The 24,620-nt window shown below is 40.2% G+C and overlaps 2 protein-coding genes across 5 annotated transcripts; both read left to right on the top strand.

Moving 5' to 3' along the window:
- The first annotated feature begins 511 nt into the window (after positions 1-511).
- On the top strand, positions 512-16,054 carry pir (pirin). Of its 3 annotated transcripts, none has more exons than XM_039794031.1 (10): positions 512-671; positions 1,771-1,898; positions 2,004-2,096; positions 4,964-5,044; positions 7,396-7,602; positions 10,022-10,106; positions 11,406-11,450; positions 14,511-14,593; positions 15,385-15,451; positions 15,596-16,054. In XM_039794031.1, exons 2-10 carry the CDS (start codon positions 1,806-1,808, stop codon positions 15,712-15,714), a joined length of 873 nt encoding a protein of 290 aa, XP_039649965.1. In that variant the 5' UTR covers positions 512-671; positions 1,771-1,805; the 3' UTR covers positions 15,715-16,054. The 3 variants fall into 3 exon arrangements, with proteins under 3 accessions (XP_039649965.1, XP_039649964.1, XP_039649967.1); XM_039794030.1 differs by having other exon boundaries at positions 513-667; XM_039794033.1 differs by lacking the exon at positions 512-671 and adding an exon at positions 692-1,090.
- Positions 16,055-16,463: 409 nt separating this feature from the next.
- vegfd (vascular endothelial growth factor D) lies at positions 16,464-24,250 on the top strand. 2 transcript variants are annotated; one of them, XM_039794187.1, is made up of 8 exons: positions 16,473-17,409; positions 19,588-19,789; positions 19,876-19,996; positions 20,378-20,447; positions 20,680-20,807; positions 20,885-21,000; positions 21,401-21,566; positions 24,006-24,250. In XM_039794187.1, exons 1-8 carry the CDS (start codon positions 17,299-17,301, stop codon positions 24,022-24,024), a joined length of 933 nt encoding a protein of 310 aa, XP_039650121.1. In that variant the 5' UTR covers positions 16,473-17,298; the 3' UTR covers positions 24,025-24,250. The 2 variants fall into 2 exon arrangements, with proteins under 2 accessions (XP_039650122.1, XP_039650121.1); XM_039794188.1 differs by lacking the exon at positions 24,006-24,250 and having other exon boundaries at positions 16,464-17,409; positions 20,680-20,803; positions 21,401-21,560.
- The last annotated feature ends 370 nt before the right edge of the window (positions 24,251-24,620 follow it).

Consider the following 24,620-nt stretch of genomic DNA (forward strand, 5'->3'; position numbering starts at 1 on the left):
TATTTTCCGTAAATTGTTATATTATTCACTTGAAATTGTTGAAAGACCATACATTACTTGTCTATGAACACTAATTTCACAATAATAATAATAAATTATAAATAAATCAATATTACATGACCACTATCACTCCCCTCACCAATCTGTCAGAGTTGAGCTGGTCCACAAGTACACGCAAATGTATAATTTGGGGGATGGGAAAGGGAAGGGGGTGGGGGGGGGGTAATCAAAAGTGGCCAGTTTAACCCAACAAAATTTTTTGACGGGGTATAGTGCCCAGGGGCACCACATTGTCTTAACACGGGCCTGCTTAAAACCCTCTGAGATAAATCTGTGACTCATGGGCTGCAATTGACTGGGAGCTTCGTAGTGGCTCACTCTTTGGTTACATTTGGATTGTGGAGTGTCTAAAATAAGTCAACTTATAAAAACATATTTGTACGCATGCTCAATTATTTCCAGCTACTCACCTGTCGCTCACACTGTGGAAATACTTTAGCCACGCCTCCTAACTGACTTCCGCATTGTAGCTAGGCTACCTGTGGTGAAGAGGGATGCAGTCACAACAACAAACCATACGCTTGAGAATGAAAGTCATTCAGATATCGGTATAAAAACAGTCAAAACAACCAGATCAGTTTCGGGACTTGTTCTCTTATACTTTAAGGTAGGTGAGTGTGTTTTACAATGTAGTTCAACGTTGGCGGGAATGTTAAAACGTGATAAAGTGTTCGTGTCAGAGGCTGCAGGCTATCCACAATGAAAACATAGCCTAATAATAAAATAGGCAGATATTAAATTGTCCCCGTGCAGGAGTGTACCTAAAGCCTTCATTTAGAATAGTGTGGACATAGTAGGCTACACACTCAACATAATGAGGAAGTAGACGAATATGATCTGATATCAGAGGGCAGATCGAGGTGAAGTGAACAGATGGATTCCTGCACACAGAGCGGGGAGCGTTCGGGACGGATATGAGCAAGTATTTTTGAAATGAATGTCGAGAAAGCCGTCATGAGCAGCCCTGAGATCAGCTGACGAGCACCTGATCCGCTCAGCTGATGCACGCGCAGCTGATCGCTGCTGTCAGGTCGGTTGGTCGGCAGTTGCGAGCCTCCAATTTATCAGAAAGAGTATTTTAATACAGAGAAACCACTGATTGCATGACCTTTTCGGTTATTTTATCATCATCATGTTACTTTGCAGTAACTGATGTTGGGACTATCCTTCCAACAGGTTTATCTTCCTTAGTCCAGTTTTGGTCATTTTCTTTTCTTTTTTTTATCAATATTGTAGCCTACAAGATATAGGCTACTTTTATAAAGAAATGGTTAAAACAACTGTGGCAGTTTGAATTGCAATAAAGATGATACGATTTTGCTTTGAGACCAATAACGTGTAGCCTACTTCGATTTGAGATATTTAGGAAATAATAAAGAGAAGTTTTATGTAACTGGGCACAGGTGAATCTTTCTCTGCCTTTTACCCACTGCATGCTGGGAACCTGTAGGTTGCACTGAATGAGTCTGACTGAAGAGTCGGTGAGTGAGAAGGACATTTAATGTGATGTAGCCTATATATGACCCATAGTGGATCACCTGTATTAATTCTGCTCTGTATCACAAACTTGTCAGAATCCTTAATATCAAAAGACATGACATTTCCTCTAGTGTTCAAGCTGTTTTAAAGACATTTGATTTTCAGAAGAAAAAAAAAAGAACACTGAAAACAAACCATTGTTCTTTTATTGACATTAAAGTATATTTTAAGTTTTTGCAGTTACTAGTGAATCCTTTCCCGGCACAATGATTGTGAGGAGGGTGGAAAAGACAGTTCTGAGTGTGGAACAGTCGGAGGGAGTCGGTGCTCGTGTCCGCAGGAGCATCGGTAGAAAAGAGGTAAGTTCCTCAACGTGTTAATGTTGTTTGACTGTCAAACCTTCTTACTAAGAACTCAACATAACCACCGCCACTGTAATTTAAGCAATACTGTACATTTTCCAGCTAAGAAACCTGGATCCTTTCCTGATGTTGGATGAGTTCAGAGTGAGCAAGCCAGCAGGTTTTCCAGACCATCCTCACCGGGGATTTGAGACAGTAAGAATATTTGACTTTAATTTTAGCCCCCAAACTATTTAGTGTGGCACCAAATAGGAGCTGGAGAAAGTTAAATGCAAAGGGTTGAAGCCAGCAAAATGGGAGGAACACAAATCATTTTTTTGTTCCTCTCTCCTCCAGGACACAATGTTTTTTGTTTTTTTCACCCTGCCGAACAATTTCAGCTGTCTGGCCTTCTTCAGGGTGTCTGAGGTTGTTTCTGGTGTCCTTACATACAGTCCACTGATTAGCCCTGTAAAGTATGTACGCACGTACGTCTCAGTATGTAGCGGTATTTAGCATATAAACAACATCATCATTATGAACACCTTTTTACAAAATACCACATTCAATTTTAAATGATCCAGAAATGTACAAGATAAATTTAAATTGGCATAAATACAAAATGTTTAACTACAGATGAAACAATTAGTCAATTAATCTATTTACAGAAAAAAAAAAATCTGCAACTATTTTAATAATTGTAACTCGTTTATAATCCATTTTTTCCCTGTTAAAGAGTTTTTCCTTCTGAATCGAGGGTCCAAGGATAGCGTGTGTCGTATGCTCAACCTATTTTAGGCCAAGGACCCCTAACCTTAAATAGAAACGAGCAGGGACCCCCCTACTACATTTATATTGTATAAAATGTTGTTGCATAATAAACTGGCCCTACAATAACATGTAGGGTGGCCTAAAGCCTATACACATTCCTTTTTATGGTGCCCTACAATACTAAGCTTCTATTTACATATTTATATATCATCATGTTTTAATGTCAAACATACATGTGGAAGGCAAAGTGAATCCAGAAGCTTAACTGTATCTGTGGATGGCTATCATAGTGGATACCTTTCCTGTAGGCCAGTAAACTTATCATCAATGAAGTTGTTGTTTTTTCACGAATAGGCCGATTTATTTTTGCTAATACTTTTTGGTGTCATGTTAATGGACTGTATAATTTTAGACATTTTTTAATTTTGGGGGAAGAAAACATTCAAAAAAGTAGTTAACACTAAATTGGCAGCCTCCCTGCAGTGACTCTGAGGACCCCAGTTGTGGACCCCCTGTTGAAGATCTCTGCTCTACAGCAAGGGTGGCCAAATCTTTTGATTGTGGGCCATATACAAAAAAATATATGGGTAAGGACCAAGCAATAGTAAATGTTATAACATTATAATATTTTTTATTGTAGTATTATTACTGGTTGAAATGGTAGAAGCCCAGGACAATGCCCAGGACCAACAGGCTCACTGAGGGATGAACTTCCTACTTTGACCACAAGGTGGCGACAGCTGGACAGTGCCCAGAAAGCTACTGTACTACTTTGCTTTCCACAAATGTTGATTTTAGGTTTATAGATTTAAAAAAATAAATAAAAAATGACACAGAAAGCCAGAGATTTCAGAGATATAATATCTACTGGTTCTGTTAAGTTCGCCTGAGCTTACATTAAGCCCAGAAAGCTTTGGGTTGAAAAAGTTTAACATGACAACAACAAAATTCCCCTATTTTGAAAGAGAGGAATTTTCTTTCATGTGTCTTCTGATGTGTTTTTGTTGAACCGTCCTTGGTTTTGTGGGGTTTTAATCTTCTTGGTATTTGAAATGAATGTATTCTGTCTCCACCAAAGTTGTCTGTCCCTGTTTTCTGAGAACTGAGAGGTCCAATACTCATGCAAGGGCAAAAAATGCTCCTCGTATACCAACACAAAATCTCTTCTACAACTCTGTGCTATTATTGCCACCGCTTTCTCTACATTTCATGACAATTTAATAAAGTAGGCATGGCTTCAGTGTTTAATTACATATTTAAAACCTAGTAATGCAGTTCAGAACCCACAGCTTCCAATTTCCCTCCTTTCCTTCCCTGCAGTTTGTCATTTGCTATTGCTATCTTTATTTCATATCTGACTTTAGTGTAGTACTGAAAATGAGTAATTGATTATTTAATTGACAGAGATGTAACTGACGACAAGAATGATAATGGAAAGAACCTTTTCATCAAATAAACAGCTTATAAATGTGTGTGTCAGACAAATTAGAGAACTTTAAGACATGATTTTAGGCTTCAGCGTTAATTTATAAATCAAAAAAATAACCGATACAGCTGTAGCTAGATTTTTCACACCCTGGCAATATACACAATGTTTGAAAGCTGGTTGTAACTTATTTATTAAGATCATCTTTACTTTAAAGCTGCTATAAATAAATAAATAAATATTTAAATAATTAAACAAGGAATTTGTAATTATGGTTAAACTTTGTACTCTGCATTAGCAGCAATGTGGCATGTTGTATCAAACTTTAATAAAAACCCACATATGTCCTTAGATGGCCAGACATTCTTCCAAGTATATTTGAGTTGGCAGATGCAACTTAAATCTCCCGGTGCGGGTGGACAGGACTAGGCTACACCCAGCATGCCTTTCAACAGGTGTGTTTGCCTACACTCGCATGACTTTTGAAATCACACAGCTGTGGCGACAGATCACAGGGAGCTCACTGCAGGGGCTGGAGATTTCCTCCCATACACAGATGTTCCCCTTTGAACCGGTGACCCATTGCTCAGTAGCCTACTTCTCTTCCTGTCCAGTCTGAGCACCGAGGCGGTGAAACAAGCGCACAGGTGTTTTTAGTGTCGAAGCAGCACTCGTTTATAAGCGCCTGGCCTGAGTTAGTGAAACCTGGAACTATATAACTCACTTAATGCAAAGAAAGGTCATTACTTTGTGTCAAATAAGCATCTAAGGGTTACATAAAATTAAGTTAAAAAATGCCCACATTCTTTACATTATTTCTTTGTGATTCATTAGTATGAGGTAATATGAGGCTCCTAATGATATGTTTGCGTCTTTCCTCAAACAGGTTACATATGTTTTAGAAGGCATCACGGCCCATGAAGACTTCTGCGGCCATTCAGGACAACTGAAAGCTGGAGATCTGCAAGTAATGCATTACTTTATTTTTTGAAAACTTTTTAAAGGAATAGTTTAACATTTTGGGTTGAGTAATGCTTATTTACTTAGAGTTAGATGAAAATATTGAAACCACTCTCTTGTTTGTACATTAAATGTACAGCTACAAACAGTTAGCTAGCTAGGGAAGTTTGGGGTCCCCTGCTGGAGCTGCTGCCCCTGCGACCCGACCCCGGATAAGCGGTTGAAGATGGATGGATGGTCGGTTATCTTAGCTTAGCTCAAAGACTGGAAACAGGGGCAACTGGCTAGCCTGACTCTGTCCAAAGGTAACAAAATCTGCCCACCAGCACCTCTACAACTTACTAATGATGTCTTGTTTGTTTAATTTGTACAAAAATGGTTAGTAGAGTGTAAAAACAACTATTTGCCATTTGACGTGTGGTTATATGCCTTTTCAACAGAGCCAGGCTAGCTGTTTCCCTGCGTTTCCCACCTTAATACTAAGCTAAGCTAATACTAAGATAACCTCCTGCTGGCTGTAGATTCTCTTCTCATGACAGTAGGGCGCTAAATTGCCAAGCAACGTCTTGGTGACGACAAGACTCCTGGATGTTGACTGTGCCCGGCAAAAAAAATATTCCGGCCCATAAAACCACAAAGGGTCATACTTTGGTTTGGAGATGTAACGTATTAATTAGTGAGCTATCTGTTTCCCCCTGTTTCCAGTCTTTATGCTAAGCTAAGCTAACCAGCTGCTGACTGGAGCTTCATATTTACCGCACAGACATGAGAGTGGAATCAATCTTCTCATGTCACACGCAAATAAGTGTTTTTCCCAAAATGTCACTTTAAAATAACTTAATATATAAAGAAATATTTTCTGTTCTTTCAGATATTAGATAGGCCTACACTAGGATCATTGTGATCTGTCAGTCTAATGCTCCAATAGTAAATGTGGTAGATTTTAAGCCGGTCATAAACTTGAATCAGAAGCTTTCAGTCCACTTTTTATTAACGTAAATGAAACTACAAGAGCAGAACAAGGCTTAAGGCCTTGCATATGCATTATAATGTTTTGCACTCACACTAATTGGATATCATGCCCTGTGGGTTTTTTCCTGTGTTTTTAAAGTAGTAAAGACACCAACACACACACACACACACAGGCTGCTGACTCAGAGCTTCTAACTGCAGCAGAGGTTCAGTCAGTTCAGCTGAATTTGCTGTAACCCACCATGTGCACCCTCTGTAGGCTTGGACGTCACGGTAGAGCTGCAGATGCTCAAAAAGCCGCTTGCCTCTCCTTCAGGGAGAGCTGTCTCAGATTAAAGCAGTAAAGGAAGCAGTGAAGATGGCAATTTTTAGCTAATGTTTGACTTATTTCCAGCTTATTACACCACGCAGATCTGTACTGCCTCTATTATCTTGGTTTCTAAATATCCTCTGTTGTGTTCTGCATGTTTTATTATCCAGTAGATCTCTGACAGTAAATACCCAGCACACAGCAATAAAAGAAACCAAACAGCATGATGAACAGTCACGGATGAGTGATCAGCAGCCAGTTTCATTAAACCTTAGCTTGAGAGTAGAAATTTCCAGCTGAACTATAGATGAAGCAGAAGCTGTTCAACTAAACTTAATTTCATTCATCCGGTTTGTTTTCGAATCACTACCTGAAACCAGCTCTACGTTTTAGAATGTATTTATTATATTATTATATTCAGAAGCCTATCAAAACGTATCTATATTTTTCTAAAAATTATCTTTTATCTCTCTTGTTTTTGCATTATAGCAGCCCTACAAATCGTACCTGCGGTATACTACTGCTGGACATTTTTCAAAGGATGATTAAGTGGTTTGCATTTATTTCACCATCTTATGAAAATTGACCTGCAGTTTATTCATATTCAAGTGTTCTACTGACGTGCGGTGCATTTAACTGCTACTAGACTCTGTAATCTCAGTACTCAAGAGTACATCATTACATTTAACATACAACACATAATGATTATGTCTGAAGATTAAACCTGGAAGATACAAACAAGTGCAGTAAGAAGGATAAAGCATATGTGGCAGCTGCTTGCATTTAAAATGGTCTGTCATCTGTAGTTATATTTCATTATTCATTTAAATATTTATTTATTTATCACGTAAGTGTACACAAAATATAAAGCTACAATCTGGACCATGCCAGCTGATCCACAGTGCCATTCCTCGTGCTGCGCCACATGCATGGTTAATAAATCACCTCTGGTTATTTAATACAAATAACAAATACAATGTTATGGACTCGACAAATAGTGTTAACAACCCCAGCACATGTGTGCCATTTGTGATTGTGTCTTTGGTATAATTGAAATATGTCTCATTGTCCACCAGTGGATGACTGCAGGACAGGGGGTGGTCCATGCTGAGATGCCTGTGTCAGAGGAGCCCGTGGTGGGCTTACAGCTGTGGGTGAACCTGCCGAGACGAGACAAGATGGTGGAACCGGCGTACCAGGAGCTTAAAGGCTCAGAGATCCCCAAACCCAGCCAGGGAGGAGTTACAGTCGCTGTGATATCTGGAGAAGCTTTAGGAGCAAAGGTGTGTGTGTGTGTGTGTGTGTGTGTGTGTGTGTGTGTGTGTGTGTGTGTGTGTGTGTGTGTGTGTGTGTGTGTGTGTGTGTGTGTGTGTGTGTGTGTGTGTGTGTGTGTGTGTGTGTGTGTGTGTGTGTGTGTGTGTGTGTGTGTGTGTGTGTGTGTGTAATTCACCCACAAGGTTGTGATGTCACTGCAGCACCATTAAATCAACCACAGACAGAAGATCACTTTGAAACTAAACATGATGTTTACCATCCTGCTAGCTGTTGATCTCATGGTGATTGCTCAATTGCTGGATGCTTGAAAAACTGTGTGTGTGTGTGTGTGTGTGTGTGTGCGTGCGTGCAGAGTTACTGCAGGGCATGCTGAGAAACTCCCAAGTTGTGGTCTGGCATTTAACCTCCTCTAAGGGCGTTTTCACACATACCTCGTTTGGTCCGGACTTTCGGACTTTTTAGTTTGATCCGAACCAAAATTACAGGTGTGAAACCTCCCCCGGACCACGGTCCGGATCAAAAGACCAAATTTTGGTCCGACAAAAAGAGGTGGTCTCGGTCCGGACCAAACTGAACCATGGTCCGGTTCGTTGATAGTGTGAAAGCATTTTTTGGATGGTTCGGACTTTCCGGACCAAATACAGGAAGCTCTGGCAGGCTCTCCTCGTGTTACAAGACCGGGAAGCTCCTTTAGGGGAATAGCTCGGTGCTTAGAGAGAGAGAGAGAGAGAGAGAGAGAGAGAGAGAGAGAGAGAGAGAGAGAGAGAGAGAGAGAGAGAGATGGTAATGCGCTCAGAGCAGACAGCTGTCGGCTATCAGAGCAGAGAATACATCAGCAGTTTATTTGTTAAGTGGTAGTAAATGTACAATGTAGGTTTCAGTTTGTCTCTGAATAAATGCTCCAGAAAGAAAGTTCCGCGTCTTGCTTCTCACAACAAAACAAAAAGAGCCGGCAGTAGGGGGGAGAGCCGCGGTCAGTTGAATAGCCTAAACTCGGACCCAGAGAGAGGATACCGAGAGGACGGGGAAGCCCGTCAACAAACCAATCAATTATAAGTATCTGGAGACGAGCGCTCACGTTATGTGATGACGGCAGGACGTAGTTTTGTCACATATAGATCTGTAGTGCGCTTGCAAAACTGCAGTGTGAAACCAAAACTTACCGGATCAAATGTATACAATGTAACAAAAACATGAACCTTGGTACGGACCTTGGTTCGGACTTTCATGTGTGAAAACGCCCTAAAAGTCAACAACAAAACTTTTTCTTTTTCTTTTTCTACTGCATTTTCATTCTGTATAATGTATAATTTGGGTTTCTTATTGATAATGGTTTAAATTCAATTTAACCCTGATTTTATGTAGCCTGACATTGCCATAATTGGTCTCAAACCACTCAGTTCATTTTTGATACCCAAGGGGCATTATCAACAACCATAGACCAAAATGCTGGATGCAATTGGATAGAACTGGAAACCAATCAGAGCAAAGAAACTTGATATAGCGTTGAGCTTTAAGTTAAAATGTGATTACTAGTAATGAGTTGTGCAAAGGATTACCACAATGTCTTGTTTTCTATTTCTACATGGGAAGCTTTGAAGTTATGTAAAGTCACACAAAGCATAGCTGGGCCATTAACCCAAGGAATGCAAGAGTAATGTAACTTGTTACTTTTGCTGTTAAGTAATTAGTATAGTAGTAAAGTGTAATTACTTTTCAATATGTAACTAATGTGGCTAATTGATTACATTTCAAGTTACTTGTCCTACAATGCACAGTTGTGCAGATAAGTCCTGAAAATAATACCCTCCCTGTATGTATTGTGTTTTAACAAATGGCAATAATAGTTGCTGCACAAAACAAGAACTAAGAATTCGAAAAAAAAGCATAGGGGCTTTCATTTCCCTAACTTTGCTAATGTTCTCACACACGTTTCCTATTTGCAAAGCCATAGTGCTGAGCGTTTCTTTTTGGTCATCATCATCGGTCATGATATAAAATAAATATATAAATAAAAATGCACAAACAATGATACACTAAGCTGTTTAGTGCAAGAAGTGTAAACCATGGAACTTCTAATAATAAGTTCTGACTTTGAATATCTGACAAACCATGAGATCATAAATAGGTGGTCAAGACAATGTGGGTAGCAACAAAACAATGCAGCTATCATTTATTGTTCACAACCCATTTGCAGGGAACAGCAGTGCAGATGGTCCTGAAGTTGTACACAATTGTCACTATTTCAAAGTTTGCATTAATGTTTTCTGTTTTATCCTGTGTGTGTGTGTGTGTGTGTGTGTGTGTGTGTGTGTGTGTGTGTGTGTGTGTGTGTGTGTGTGTGTGTGTGTGTGTGTGTGTGTGTGTGTGTGTGTGTGTGTGTGTGTGTGTGTGTGTGTGTGCTGTGTCTTTTTTTTTCCTCTATAGTCTAAAGTCTACACAAGGACACCGACCTTGTACCTGGACTTCAGACTGCAGACAGGCGCCCTGCATGTGCAGCCAGTCCCCTCAGGTAGAAGAACAGCTTTTCTAAATGCACCATAGTGTGTCTGTAATGGTTTTTTAATAGCAAAAGTAAGGATGCTTACACAAAGGTATCTCATAGTTCCATTAGTCTGCTCTTCAGCCATTCCTCCTCATTTTTTTTCTCTGATGTACTCTGAAGTGTCCATGTCATGAGACGTCCCTGTCCTCTTGTGGCAGGAAACGAAACAATGAGTGAATCTTGGGAACGTAACAAAACAAAAGAAATTATGAATTAAAGCAAGACTAAATAGAAATCACACTATCTTCACTTTGCAAATGAAACGTTTAATTCATAATTAATAAAGCAAACCCTTGTTAAATTCAACATATTCGGGGGTTTTGCTGCTACAGCCTTGCTTTGTCTGGTATGAGCAGTAGCTTTTGGTGGCTAAAGTTAGCAAATGTTAGCAAAAATTTAAAGTGCACTTTTCTTCTTGTAAACAAACAAAGTTTCAGTTCAGTTTACATTTGGTGTTACTTACCAAAAACTCCACAATGTACCCTTATTCTAACGTGTGCTTACATTTCAGTATTTACCATTATCCCGTAATTGTCACAGTGCCGGTGTTCATATAATTTAGAGACACAGTGCTCTCATATTTCGCAATACTATTAATAGTAAGAGTACTGTATTGTGCATTTAACAGGTTCCATTCAGAAGGATCTAGGTCAGTATAAGGTTCACACTAGGTTTGCACTAAGAGAAATGTGTACAGAATTTTATCAGAGAGAGAACGAAAGACTGTTGTCATCTTGTTAAAATGTTTAAAATGATCACCACACACCAATATTCTGTTTATACTACATTGGGTGTTTGCAAACAGGGACATATTTGTGCGTTTGTTGCTGTGTACAGTTTGCAGAGACATACATTTTGGGCAGATGACAACATTTACATCATACACACTTGTGGCCACCCAGATGCAAAAAGTATAAATTGGACTCAATTAGACGAGTTAGATTGATACCTCTTTCATGTCTGGTGGACAGTACCACAAGCAACCGGTTAGCTTAGCTTAGCACAAAGCCTGGAAATAGGGGGAAACAGCTAGCCAAATATTTCCCTCAGGAGTTTGTAGAGACCAAAAACAGAGCTATGGTAATGTTTCTCCGTAACTACTGGGTGTGTAAATAAGGTGATGCTATCAGTTATTGTGTTCACAACTTGTTTCTGCCGTCCGTAAGCGGCCAACATCTATTTATTGCTGGTTTAAGAGCAGAGAAATGGTTCACCAACTTCTTTATTACACAAATACCTAATAAATAATATTTCTGTGTTTGACAGGATGGACTACATTCATCTACACACTCTCAGGATCCATTCATGTTGGTGAGTTTTGTCTGGTTAATGTTTTACTAAAAGAAAGAACCACAAGAAAGAATCTCCTCTCATTTTCAATTGCTTTTATTTTCAGCCAACGTAACACGTAAAACTTTGTATGAACATAACAAAATTCAACTACTAAGAACTAAACTAAACAACGTTTGACAGACATGTGACTAACAGAAATGGAAAAATGTGTCCCTGAACAAAGCACGGTCAAAATCAAAAGTCACAGTCAGTATCTGGTGTGGCCACCAGCTGCATTAAGTACTGCAGTGCATCTCCTCCTCATGGACTGCACCAGGTTTGCCAGTTCTTGTTGTGAGATATTACCCCACTCTTGCACCTGCAAGTTCCTAAACATTTCTGGGGGGCATGGTTCTCGCCCTTACCCTCCGATCCAACAGGTCCCAGACACGCTCAATGGGATTGAGATCCGGGCTCAGGAAATCGCGCACAGAACGAGCGGTATGACTGGTCAACACATTCTCACACCCAACTCGTAAAATAAGGACGTTCGGTCAGGAGCCTTTCTCGTTCTTATTTGACGTTAAAAGTATCCTTTAGCGTCTCATGTAAACGTGCTTGGTCGCCACTATTGCCGTCCCTTTTTCGTCCCTTTTGACGCGCTTGGTCGGGACGGGTGAACGGAATCGCGGAGGTTTAGGAGAAAAACAACGGGGAAAGGACGCCTCAAAAGCCGGGAAACACACCGCGGGTGAAGCGCGACAATAACGGAATCGCGGAGGTTGGGTTTAGGAGAAAAACAATGGGGAAAGGACGCCTCAAAAGCCGGGAAACACACGCCGTAGACGGGGAAAAAAAAGAAAAACAACGGGGAAAGGACGCCTCAAAAGCCGGGAAACACACGCCGGAGACGGGGAAACAAAACGCCACACACGGGGCGCGAACCCGAGTCTCCTGAGTGAAAGTCCGATGTTTTACCCATCCACCACCCAACCACCGTCCTTACCCAGCAATTTCCCATTACATACCACTCGCTAAATCTCATCCAACTGCGGCTCTCCCCAGTACGTTACACAAATACGCCGAAGGGTGCCTTTTTCGTCGCATCACACGCTGAAGGACACTGACCAAACGTACTTATTTTACGAGTTCGGAATGAGAACGGGTTGGACTGGTGGCATTATCATGCTGGAGGGTCGTGTCAGGATGAGTCTGCAGGAAGGGTGCCACATGAGGGAGGAGGATGTCTTCCCTGTAACGTTCTGCAACTTTTGATTTTGACCATCCTTTGTTCAGGGACACATTTTTCCATTTCTGTTAGTCACATGTCTGTGAAACGTTGTTCAGTTTAGTTCTTAGTGGTTGAATTTTTGTTATGGTCATACAAAGTTTTACGCATGTTAAGTTGGCTGAAAATAAAAGCAGTTCAAAGTGAGAGGACGTTTCTTTTTTTGCTGAGTATATAAGGAGAAGGATAAATCGTAACAAACGGGGTGATATTAACATTCTTTAGTTGGATATGTGCGCTCTTCAGTGTGTTTAATCACAACCTAACTTACCTTCCTGCTGCCAAATCTACGTTACAAATATGTGTGTGATCTCAATCCAATCGCAACAAAGAACCAACCTCGTTGTGCAACTGTGTATAAAATATGACCATCTTAGAGTTTGGCTCCATATCAACCACCTAGCCCACACGTTAAAACTACGCCCTGTTGTATCAGTGTTGCTTGACATTATACTGTGAAATACTGCATTTCCTGTTTAATGGACAAACTTTTGTGATCAGGGAATTCCCATTGCATGAGAACAAACCCTTTCAGACAGTGAACTCATTTTCAGAGGCTTTCTTGGTTTGTTGAAACCTGTTGTTTTCAGTCCGAATTCCCCTTTTAAATATTTAATTTCATCACATTCCACTATGATTTGATTACTCTACATTGTTACACTGCAGGATCTCTCAGACTGGTTGTAAATGCTGGCAGATGTTTTGATGACACGAGAGGATGAAATTGGCTGCAAAGATTAAAGAAGTTATTTGAATCTCTAGTCTCTAACTCTACATGGAGTCTGGCCCAGTCAGGACCAGCTGGCTTCGATGAATGCATCGACCGCAAGTGAAGTGTCTGGCTCTCTTAGCGTTTAGTGTCAGTACTGTGAAAGTGCAGAAAACCGGTCATAAGGTCCGAAACACGCAGGTGCCTATATTTCTCTTTAATTCGCAGTGTTATGCCACACTTGTGGTAACCTAAAATAATTTGTAAAAAACAATTACTATGATGCACAACAGGTTAACCTCATGTTCATCTTAATTTCCCATCAAGACTATAATCCTACTGTAGAAATTTTTTTTTGTTTTCCCCGATGAGGCACTCCTACTCCCAGAAGTCATAGATTCCCATTTTTGTTTTCAGAAATGCATCAAAAAGAGCTCAGAGACCACACACCTCAATAATCCTCCTAATTTATTTTGTGTCTTTTTCCCAACATGACTTAGAATTGAATGTGAAGAACTGTCCCAGCTCAACATTTCACTGTCATTAGAATTAACAGTAATAATGTGCAGTAATCATACATGATTGAATTGAAGTGGTGGGTTTACACTTTCTTATTTAAAGATGCAGTAAATACGCCTTATAAAACTAACTTTCTGTCATATTTGCTGAAACTGACCCTATGTTCCAGTAGAACTACATGAAGCAGGTCATTTAAAATAAATCCAGCTTCTCTGGCACCACCTACAGCCTGTAGTGCGATTTGCAAAAATCCACAGCTCCCTGTTCAGATCCACCAATCAGGGCCAGGGGGGGTGTCTAACTGCGTGTCAATTACTGCTCATGCGCACGCATTAATTCTCCCTTGTGGGGGGAGGGACTTAGGAGACTGTTTTGGGCTTGAGCAGAAAGGGGGGAGGGGCTGAGAAGTTGTCAATGTTCAAATCTTTTGTCCTGGATCTTCGCAATCCTACCTACAGCACCTTTTAATGTCACTATGAAGGAAAGATGAAAAAAGACATCCCTGTATCATTATAAAATCATGGGATGTGAAGAGTTCCAGCTTTGCTTGAAGGACAATACTGAACTTTTTCTAATTTTCAAGGCCCAGATGAGGAGCAGCAGAAGGTGGAGCCTCATCACACTGTGGTGTTTGGAGATGGAGACTGCGTCAAAGTTAAAAACGAGGTGAGGAACTTAAGTTCTTTGGATCAAGAGCAGTTTCCATAATGCCAAAATATTTCACGCCGTTCTTCAAATTTAGTATTTTACTGCTCAGTTTGTTTGATGAGTTACTTACTCTTCTTCCCCTGTGGAACACAATGAGTTTCCTCTATTGTTTCTTATTCTTGGCAACATGCTGAGCTTCCCTCCTCTGTTCCAAGATTTTAAAGAAGCCATATGGCCTTCTCAGGTTGCCATTGTTGATTCCCTTGATCCTTTTCATATCAGCTTTGGGTTCTGGCCAACATTCAGAACTGTACATTATCTTTTAAAGGAGGATCTTTGTTTTTAGGCATGGACTCCTCAATATCATGGAGTTGGGAAACAGCCTGGGCTTTCACTAATTTTGTTTGATGAGCATTACCTGTTTATCTTTTCTTCCACTTCACTTCTGGTTTTACTTTCTGAAAAAATCTTGCTAACTTAAATCTTAATAGTCAGAGCACTCTTGTTTGTTTGATGTTCCCAAATTAATCAGATTTATTCAACTTTTAATTCAGCTGGTTTTTATGCAACACTGATTTGATCAGTGGTTCCAGACGTCTTTGTCTTGAGGAGTTCAATCAAAAGTGATATTTCCTTCTCAGATTGTTTAATATGTGATTTTTTTCTTTGACCCCACCGATTTATCTCGGGACCTAATGGGGGGTCCCGATCCCTAGGTTGGGAACCACTGATTTTGAAATTACAAATGAAAGTCAGACCACTTCACATACAGACAAAGATGAAAGCACTGCTTTGTCTTTCCTCCTCAGGGCTCTGAAGTTTCCCATTTTGTGCTGATCGCTGGAAAACCAATCAAAGAGCCTGTGGTACAGCACGGTACGTCATTGGTGTTATTCCCTCCGACATGAATACAGAACAAGTCACTGCACATAAGAAATGCTTAGATGGGTTTAAGAAGTCGCAAACAGAACTTAATCAAGAGCTGTAATGTAATACTTTCCAATGTTGTGTGCCCTTCAGGTCCGTTTGTAATGACCACAGAGGAAGAGATTGGACAGGCTATCAGGGACTACCAGACTGGCAGAAATGGCTTTGAAAGGGCAAAAAACTGGAAATCAAAAATCAGCAACTCTTTCTAAACACTACGCCTTGGTAGAAATGTTAGCCTTACTTGTTTGCTGCTATAGAAGCATATTTAAAAAGATATTTGTTTTGATGTTTTAAAACATGGGTATTTTTCCCCTCATGAAATGTTCTGTACTTGTTTATCGCACATTAACTACTTTCCAGCACCTATTTTAACTTGTTACATGTCCCGTTGTTTGCCCAGTAGTAGTTAACCCTAGTAGTTCTACATTGTAAAATATATATTTTAGGGAAAAAGTGTTTCTAACTGCTCTCCACTCCCCTTGTTAAATTTAAGCTTTATTACATTTTCCTTCTGCTGTTTGAAATAAAACAGTAGCAGAGCTGTTAGGACATTCTTGCGTTGTTATTATAAACTATTAAGTATAAAGGTTTTACAAAACGTTTTAATGTTTGATGACACACTTATGCACCACATTAACATAATTTATCCTGCTCCCAAAACTTGCACAGACCACATTAAAATATTGTTTAATTTTTTTTTTTTTGTGCATGTTTCATAATTATTATAAGCATCGCTCCTGGCAGATTACACCCTGAGTCAAACGGGCCTGAGTGGGTGGGGTGTCGGTGGGACAGGGGTGGTACTGGCATCTGATTTCCCCTCACATGTTACGGAAGTCTGGAGCACATTTAAAACACATGTTAATGCTTTTTGGCTGTGTGCGGTTTGGCAACTCCAGAGGAAAAGACACTGATAAGGGATTTAACTGGCAGGGGATGTGATCACTTAAGAAATTGACATTTAAAAAAAAAAAAAAGACTGGAACAAAAAAGCAACTAAAAAGGCGTGCTTTGAGGCAGCAAGGCCAGTGGGAGAGACATAAAGGCAGAAGCCAGTCAGACATACTAGTTTCTCATAGCTTCTTCAGAATTAGCCCACATCTTAGTGGAAGGAATTGTGTGGCTGCTTTTGCACCTCAGGGCCTTTTTACACGGACAAACCACAGTAGGATCTGGAGAACTGAGGACTGACCGAAGGGAAGTTTAACCTACAGATATTGTCACCACTAAAATTAAGGGAAGTCAGCAGCCTTTTTTTCAGGAGGTGGGTATATAAAGAAGAAACCGAGCAATTTGTTCAGATCATCTAGCTGAACTATTCCACAGGCCTTCAATCCATTCTGACGTAAGAGAATGTGCTGAGAAGTCCTCAAGGGAATCGTGACTTTTTCTGAGGTCATTTTCAGCTTCTGACTCCTAGTAGCTTCGTTATTTAACGGGACACCTCCGGTTCTGCATCAAAGCTTCTGTTGTAAGAGGTGTCTGTTTTAAAGCATCTTTAACCTTCTTCATTTGGCTCGTGGGCATCTGGGTTGCTGTGACAGGTTACATCTGGCTTATACACGCACACACACACACACACACTCACACTCTTTACTGTGCAGCTGGAGGATCTAGAGTTTGTGTTGCACATACCTGCACTGAGAGGAGTGTGTGTGGTCTGAGGGACTCAGCTGTTCTGGGAAACCGAGTCGGAGAGGCAGCCAGCTCTAAGTGCTTTCTGCCAGAAGGAAAAGGAGATACGTTCATACTGCTGACTGCTTCTCAGAGACCGCAAGCATAGCCAAGGCATAATGATGACGATGAAGCGGACTCTGTGCAGAATCTCCTGCTTGGTGACTCTGGTGGTGGAGCTGAGCTGGATAAACGTGGGCCACAGCATGCACAGAGAGGGAGGAAGCAGGGTAAGTGTGGCGTAAAGCCTTATGTCTTCAAGTGCATGTTATATGTATCAAAGCAGCAACGTAAGAGGCTTCTTGCAATTCACTGGTGTTTGTAGATGATGTATAACGACAGATTTTGTTCCCCTTTTGTACTACAAACAACTTCAATTCATAATCGAACTTTGTTCGGAGAACATACTGTAAATCAAAACGCTGCCTTGCTTTTATATTCTTGATGCATTCAGGGGTTGATTTCACTCGCTTGTGCAGTGTTGTGTAGCCTCTTTCCTCCTTTCACTCATTCTCTCATAAACCTCACACTTGACCAGTTGCTGCCAGTGCAGTACACTCACATGTGCTCACCGTGTTCTGTCCACGAAACCAAAATGTGTGCGCTTGCATGTGGTTTAAAGAGGAAATGCATGCCATAATTGTATCTGCGTCAGAGGGGTTATTGAACCACTTCGCTCTTAATTTTCTTTTATCTAGCTGTCATTCATTTCCATTTTTCTTGTCTCACTCGCTCTCTATTCAAACTCCCCCCATCTTTACCTCCCTTTCAATTCCTGTCATCCCTATCTCTCAGGCGCTCTCCCTCTCTGTTTCTCATTAGTGGGTCTATCCCCTGGTCGAAATTGCAGAGGGGAAACCTCCCTATTTTCTGTTGTTGTTTCTGAGTGGAAGCAGTTAGCCAGCCAACCTGCCCCACCCTCCGTTCTGCAACACACTGAACACATCAGAGGACACAGATTGTTAGAGTTGTCCAGAGGAAATGAAGCAAACAGTGTGTAGACAAGTGCAATATCCCATGACTGTCTCTGTGACGTTTGTAGACCAACCATCCGGTATCAGGCTTGGCTTTCCCGCCTCAAAAATGAGCCTCTTCTCTCCCCTCTCCTCCTCAGAAAGATCACATCCATCCATATTTAAAGTCTGTTCAAATGCTAAGTTAAAACAAAAACTAAAAGATAACGATAAACTTAAGTAATAACACATCTTATCTAAACCTTACTTATCCGTTTTGTTCAGCTTCCATTTTGTTCTGCTTTATGTCATCATGGAAACTTTGCACTTCTCATGTAGCCTGACAGGTGGTTTTATGGGTTTCTCCCACCAATGCTGCCTCCTCTCAAAATGCATGATAGTGGTTTGGTTGGCTGAGGCCCATTTTTGTCAGATGTCCACGGTTTATATCCAGCTGCATATTATCATTCCAGTGAATATGAATGTATACTCTTTGGTAGCGGTTATGAAACTTCAGAATGAGTAGCGTTCAGAGGCAGACCGGAGCAGACACACACATTTTCTGCAGCAGCTGTTGATAATCACACTCTGACTAATGTGTGTGACATCAAGCCGAGTGCTCCAAGTAATAACTCCAGCAAACATCATATCAATTCAGCCCCAGTGTAAGGCATGTTGGCAGAAAATAATGCACATGCAGTAATGTAGCTATAAATGCATTTCATTTGACTAAATTCAGTTTTTTAAATCCATATTTAATCATTTCTTTCTTTATACAACTAATGAGTCTGCAGTCTCTGTAAGGCTGTACCTAGGCACAGTAGAGTTTTGAGCTAAATGCAAACATCAGAATGCTACAGTAATATGCTAATGCTTAACATGGGATATTTACCATGGGTGTCTGAAATCACCTGTAATCTTGTTTGCAGATGTTGTTAATCACATTTCTGCTGGAACATGTCATTGTAGTTTTTGGTTTGGAAGCCTTTATTGGTGCATTTTAGGTATAAACCGCGAGAGCAGAGCGCAGATTATGGATATAATTTTATAAGAATGGGCACAGATACGGAGACCTGGAACAGCTGACCTATCAGAGCAGACTGGACTTTTTTGAGAGGGGGGCTTAAAGAGAACCATGTTCCAACAGAGCGTCTCAAACAGAGTACAGCAGCAATGGGCAGTATGAGAAGAATTAAGTGTTGTTTTTTTTTAACATTAAATCATGTAAACATGTAGTAGAAACATACAATACAAGTCTGAACCTGATAACAGTATATAAAAGGTCTCCTTTACATTAAAGCAGTCCTCAAATATAACTTAACCATGTCATGTGATGTGCTTCATATACTTCAGTACACAACAAACAAATACTGGGACCGCTACAGATGGAATTTTAACATCCCAGTTTTTTTTAATGTTAATGTGAACATTAAAGGATGACTGTGATCCCTGCAGGTAATGAAGCAGTGGGAGAGGAAGGTGCGGTCAGCCTCCAGCTTAGATGAGCTGCTGATGCTTGCAGACTTTCCTGATTGGAAGTTGTGGAAGTGTCGCCTGAGACTGCAGCAGCCAGAGACCCTCTCTTCTCCACCTTCAGTTGGCTCACACCGCTCTACACGCTACGCTGCCGAATCTTACAGCCTGGAGATTCTTAAAGGTCAGATAAAACCTATACTACATGTTACGGGCAAGTCTGTGTATGTGTGCCGATGTGGTTATCAACATTGTGTGTCTCCCATTTAGCCATAGATGAAGAATGGCAGCGCACTCAGTGCATGCCAAGGGAAACGTGTATCGACGTGGCCAAGGAGCTGGGCACCGACCCCTCAATGTTCTTCAAGCCACCTTGTGTCTCCGTCCACAGGTTTGTTTGACATTAAACCAGATCCAGAACTTTAACATCAAGCTCAATGCTGTGAGCTGCACCGTCCCTGCATCCTACCTAACACTAAAGCCGACGAAACTTCTCAGCAGTCATTCAAATTACATCAACACGTATTTATTTATATTGAATAGATGCTGACATGGAAACAAATGTTAAAACAATGTCCATATTTGACTTCTACAGGCCTGCAGAGGTGCTTTATTTCTGTGTCCATATATATTAAATTTGACTTCTGACCATATGATCTTTTACATTTCACAGATTAAAAAAATCCTCAGAGTCAACTACAACAACGTACTGCAAGTCATTTTTCCATGCACATCTCTTTACCCATATGTTAATTTGTTTTCCTGCTGACAGGTGCAGTGGCTGCTGCAATCAAGAGGGAGTCACTTGCAGAAACACAACGACAGTATATGTGAATAAAACTGTGAGTGACCAAACCTGTGATGATTGGCGGATATCCATTAGACCTTTTTATTTAACACATTTTTAAGGGTCTATTGCAACCACAGTTCTCACTGGTCAAACCATAACACGTGTGTGTGTGTGTGTGTGTGTGTGTGTGTGTGTGTGTGTGTGTGTGTGTGTGTGTGTGTGTGTGTGTGTGTGTGTGTGTGTGTGTGTGTGTGTGTGTGTGTGTGTGTGTGTGCTTTTTCCAGGTCCTTAGTGTCATTCCATTTAACTTTGTACCAGAGCCTGTGCTAATAAAAGTAGCTAATCATACAGAGTGCAGGTGCATGGAGCCCGCCATAATACGACGTAATGCTCAGCCTCACAGGAGCAGTAGGTGAGTCTTATTTCTTAACTGAATTTGATATGATGATTTTTTTTTTTCTTCCTCTAACCCATCTGGTTCATTGGCAGCTGCTCTCCAATGGGCCAGCTGTCAGAGGCACAGGACTCCAGAAGACTTTGTGCCAGTGGGTTCATTTGGGATTGTTCAACTGACAGATGCATACCTTACCCTTCCAGTACACCAGGTGTGTGTGTATCTTAACAACTGCTGGATGGATTGGCACCACATTGTGAACAGACATTCGTAGTTCCTTAACGATGGGTCCTAATTACTTCTGGTTTATGAATAAAACAAATACAATTCCAATAATACTTTAGTTGTCCTTTAAGTCTAGTCTTCGTTAGCATGCTGACGTTAGCAGTAAACTCAAAAACAAGCCCAATACTAACCATATTGTACTCCAAACCCAGGTATATCATATCTAGAAAATGTTTTTCACATTAGTTTATGATTTGGCATGTACATTAAAGTATTTTCATTATGAAAGTATGACCAAACTGATTTAATACGAAGATTCAGCTAACAAGTTATTGTACTTATAATGTATTTGTGACTTAAATTGAACGTTATTACCTCCTGCTTAGAGTTTCCACTTAGTTCATGGATGCCCGACTGTGAGATAGACGTTGAGCGCTGTGACTGTCTTCCGAGACCTGGGCCAACGCTGGAACCAAGACCGATCCAACGCTGTCATCTCAACTCCTCCATCTGTGCCCACAGGCATCAACGTTTTGATCAAGCCTCCTGCAGGTAGACCAGAGGGAGGCTTTCATATAATTATGTTTCTTTACTGGGGACACTTTGTTTAAATGCTCTACTCCAGGGATCTTCAACAGGGGGTCCAGGACCCCTAGGGGGTCCTCAGAGTCAATGCAGGGGGGCCTCCAAATTACTGTTAATTTTTGAAAATCTTTTTCAAAAATTAAAAAGTCTTAACATGAATCCAACATAATATCAGCAAATATAAATCCACACTGCTCACTGGCCTATAGGTAAGGTAGTCACTAAGGCCATCCATAGATAGAGTTAATCCTAAGGATTCACTGTTCCACATGTATGTTTAACATTAAAACGTGATTATAAAATCATGACAACAATTATTAGGCTATTTTAGTAGCTTAGTATTCTATGCAAAAAAGGTAAGTATGAAGGCTTAAAGCTGCCCTACACGTTATTGTAGGCCCAGCTTATAATGCAACTTCATTTTATACAATGTATAAGAAGAGGATTAGGGGCCACTGGTGAAAAATTTATTTGAGTTCAGAATTCTGACTTTATTCTCAGAATTCTGACTTTAATTTCAGAATTCTGACTTTATTCTCAGAATTCTGACTTTAATCTCAGAATTCTGCGAATAAAGTCAGAATTCTGAGTTTAAAGTCAGAATTCTGACTTTAATCTCAGAATTCAAACAAACAAAGCATCAGGCTGTCTTTGAGATTTCACATGAACAACGGGTAAAGTTACTCAGGCTAGCGAAGAATACCATAATTCCTCCGTTCAATTAGACCTTACCGACGCACCCCAAGCTTCCATCCTTAACAAACAGCCATGTATATCGGCTCTTCCAGTCTCTCCAAAGCTGGCTGTTCGAATTTAACGGGAGAGAGGAGCAAGAGGGGTTAGGATCATCTTCAGCCAGAGAGGACATTATTTCTTCAGCTTCTTCTTGCGTTGTCACCCCGGTGGGAGGTGTGCTAACAGGGCTTGCATCAGGTGAATCGTGTTGTGCTATTAACGTCATCGCTACACAATTTCATAGTAAAACCAAAATTAATTAAACTGCCTTGTTTTCTTTTTGCCATGGCTATATGATGCTTACTGCAGAATGGATTTCAAGGATTTTGCGCGCCGATTAATGGCCTCCAACGTTTATATTTTCTCTATGAATCTTTGAGTTAACATGTACTAAACATGAGTTGAATTTGCACGGCAGCGCCGCCACACCTTGATGATCATGACAAGAATAGCATGTATAGTTATCTTTATTGAAGTGAATTAGGTTCAAATTGCCGACATGCATGAATGATATTTTTGCAGTTTTACACATAATAATCCACGATGATCACATTACACAAAACTGAAATTGCACGTCAAAATGACACATTGTCAATATTTTTAGAGACCCCCCAAAATTTCACAAATCACGTTTTCAGGGGAGCCCATGTCTTATTAAGGGGAGCCGAGCTCCCCCTAGCTCCCCCGTAGTTCGCACCCTGATTTGATAAGCAATAAGACTTCTTATTTCTTGTAAGGACATGGCTCAGCTCGGATGGTGCTGCTGTCCTTATTGAAACCTGCCCACTCAACTACAGTTTTTATCACTCAGGCAGAATAAAAGAGGGTGTGGAATTGCCACTACTTTCTCAAACACATTCAGTGGCAATGTGGTAAGTTTTGGTGATTTCTCCACATTTGAGTACATTGTGTTTACTTTAAAAGGCTGAGCCAGTGGTACACCACACTCCTATACTAAAGACAGGTTATTTTTGTGAGTTTTCAGTACTTTTGTCATCAAGTCTGATAGAATAATTATAAATGGTGATTTTAATATCCACATAAATAATTTATCGTATTATAAAGCCTCAAAATTCCTGAATATCTTGGACATACTGTAACTTAATCATCATGTTTCTGGCCCCACCCATAACCGCCGTAACACTCTGGATCTAGTTATTTCCAGAGGAATCACTGTCGCTGATCTAGTAATGTATATCAGTGTGTCTGATCATCACTGTGTATATTTTAATATTTGAATGTTTCATTGATTACCTTTTTCTACTGTCATTTTATTTATTTCTCTGCCTTTTTGTTTGATTGTGTCTTTTATTTTATTTGTATGAACTCATTTATCTTTTGTATGTTGCCTTTTTTCTATTGTTTTGTTTTTAATGCCATACTGTAGCACTTTGAGCTGCATTTTATGTTTGAAAGATGCTAAATAAAGTTATTTGGCATGGAATTGATTGAAATACCTAAACAGTATGAAAAAAGTATGAGTATAAAACATAAAAGGATCCAGTTTAAGGTGAATGAATGTGTATTTCCAGCAACTACTCAGACATGCAGGATGAATCAACAAAGTAATCAGTTTCTAAAACTCCTGCAGAGTTCAGGTTCATCCAGGCTTTCTGAGCTCTATCATGCATATTTTATATTTCTAAATGATGCCTTTACTTTTATTCACAGATGCAAATGGCCCAACTAGAACTCTGAGGAAATAACTGACGACAACCTGCTTGCCAAGGATGTTTGGAGGCAGAGAAAAAAGGCTCATAATTTATTTACAGTCCTATTTATGGCGATCACTTTAACTAATTAATATGATATTAACTCACATGACCATGTTAATAGATTTTTTTTAACATGCTTACCTTTATGTTTCAATCAATTTGTAAAGTTTATGATTTGTACATTGTTCTTTGTGCACTGAATATGTAGTTTATATTAAAAGATTATTTTTATAATTTCAAACTGTGATGAATTTATGGATTATTGCTTAATTTCTGATGGAATATTCCACTACATGTTAATCTCCATTTAATCATTTGCTGCTGTTATTCCAAAGAAATTTGCTTTAAAGGGTGCAAAACACAACTTTGGAAAGTTTTAAAACTTGTTGCATGCTTCATGGGCACCACGGCTGCTGAATTCTGTTATATAACTGCCTCACAGTCTGCTTGGAAAGAACTAATGAAATGCCTTCTTGCGACGCTGCGCGTACTCTACCCCTCCCGTGTACGAGCCGGAGCTCAATGCGCGTCGTCGCCGTGTTGCTAACGGTAGTCAGGTTTGTTTTAAACA

Source organism: Perca fluviatilis, chromosome 3, assembly GCF_010015445.1.
Source record: "Perca fluviatilis chromosome 3, GENO_Pfluv_1.0, whole genome shotgun sequence".
In the NCBI taxonomy this organism is placed as follows: Eukaryota; Metazoa; Chordata; class Actinopteri; order Perciformes; family Percidae; genus Perca; species Perca fluviatilis.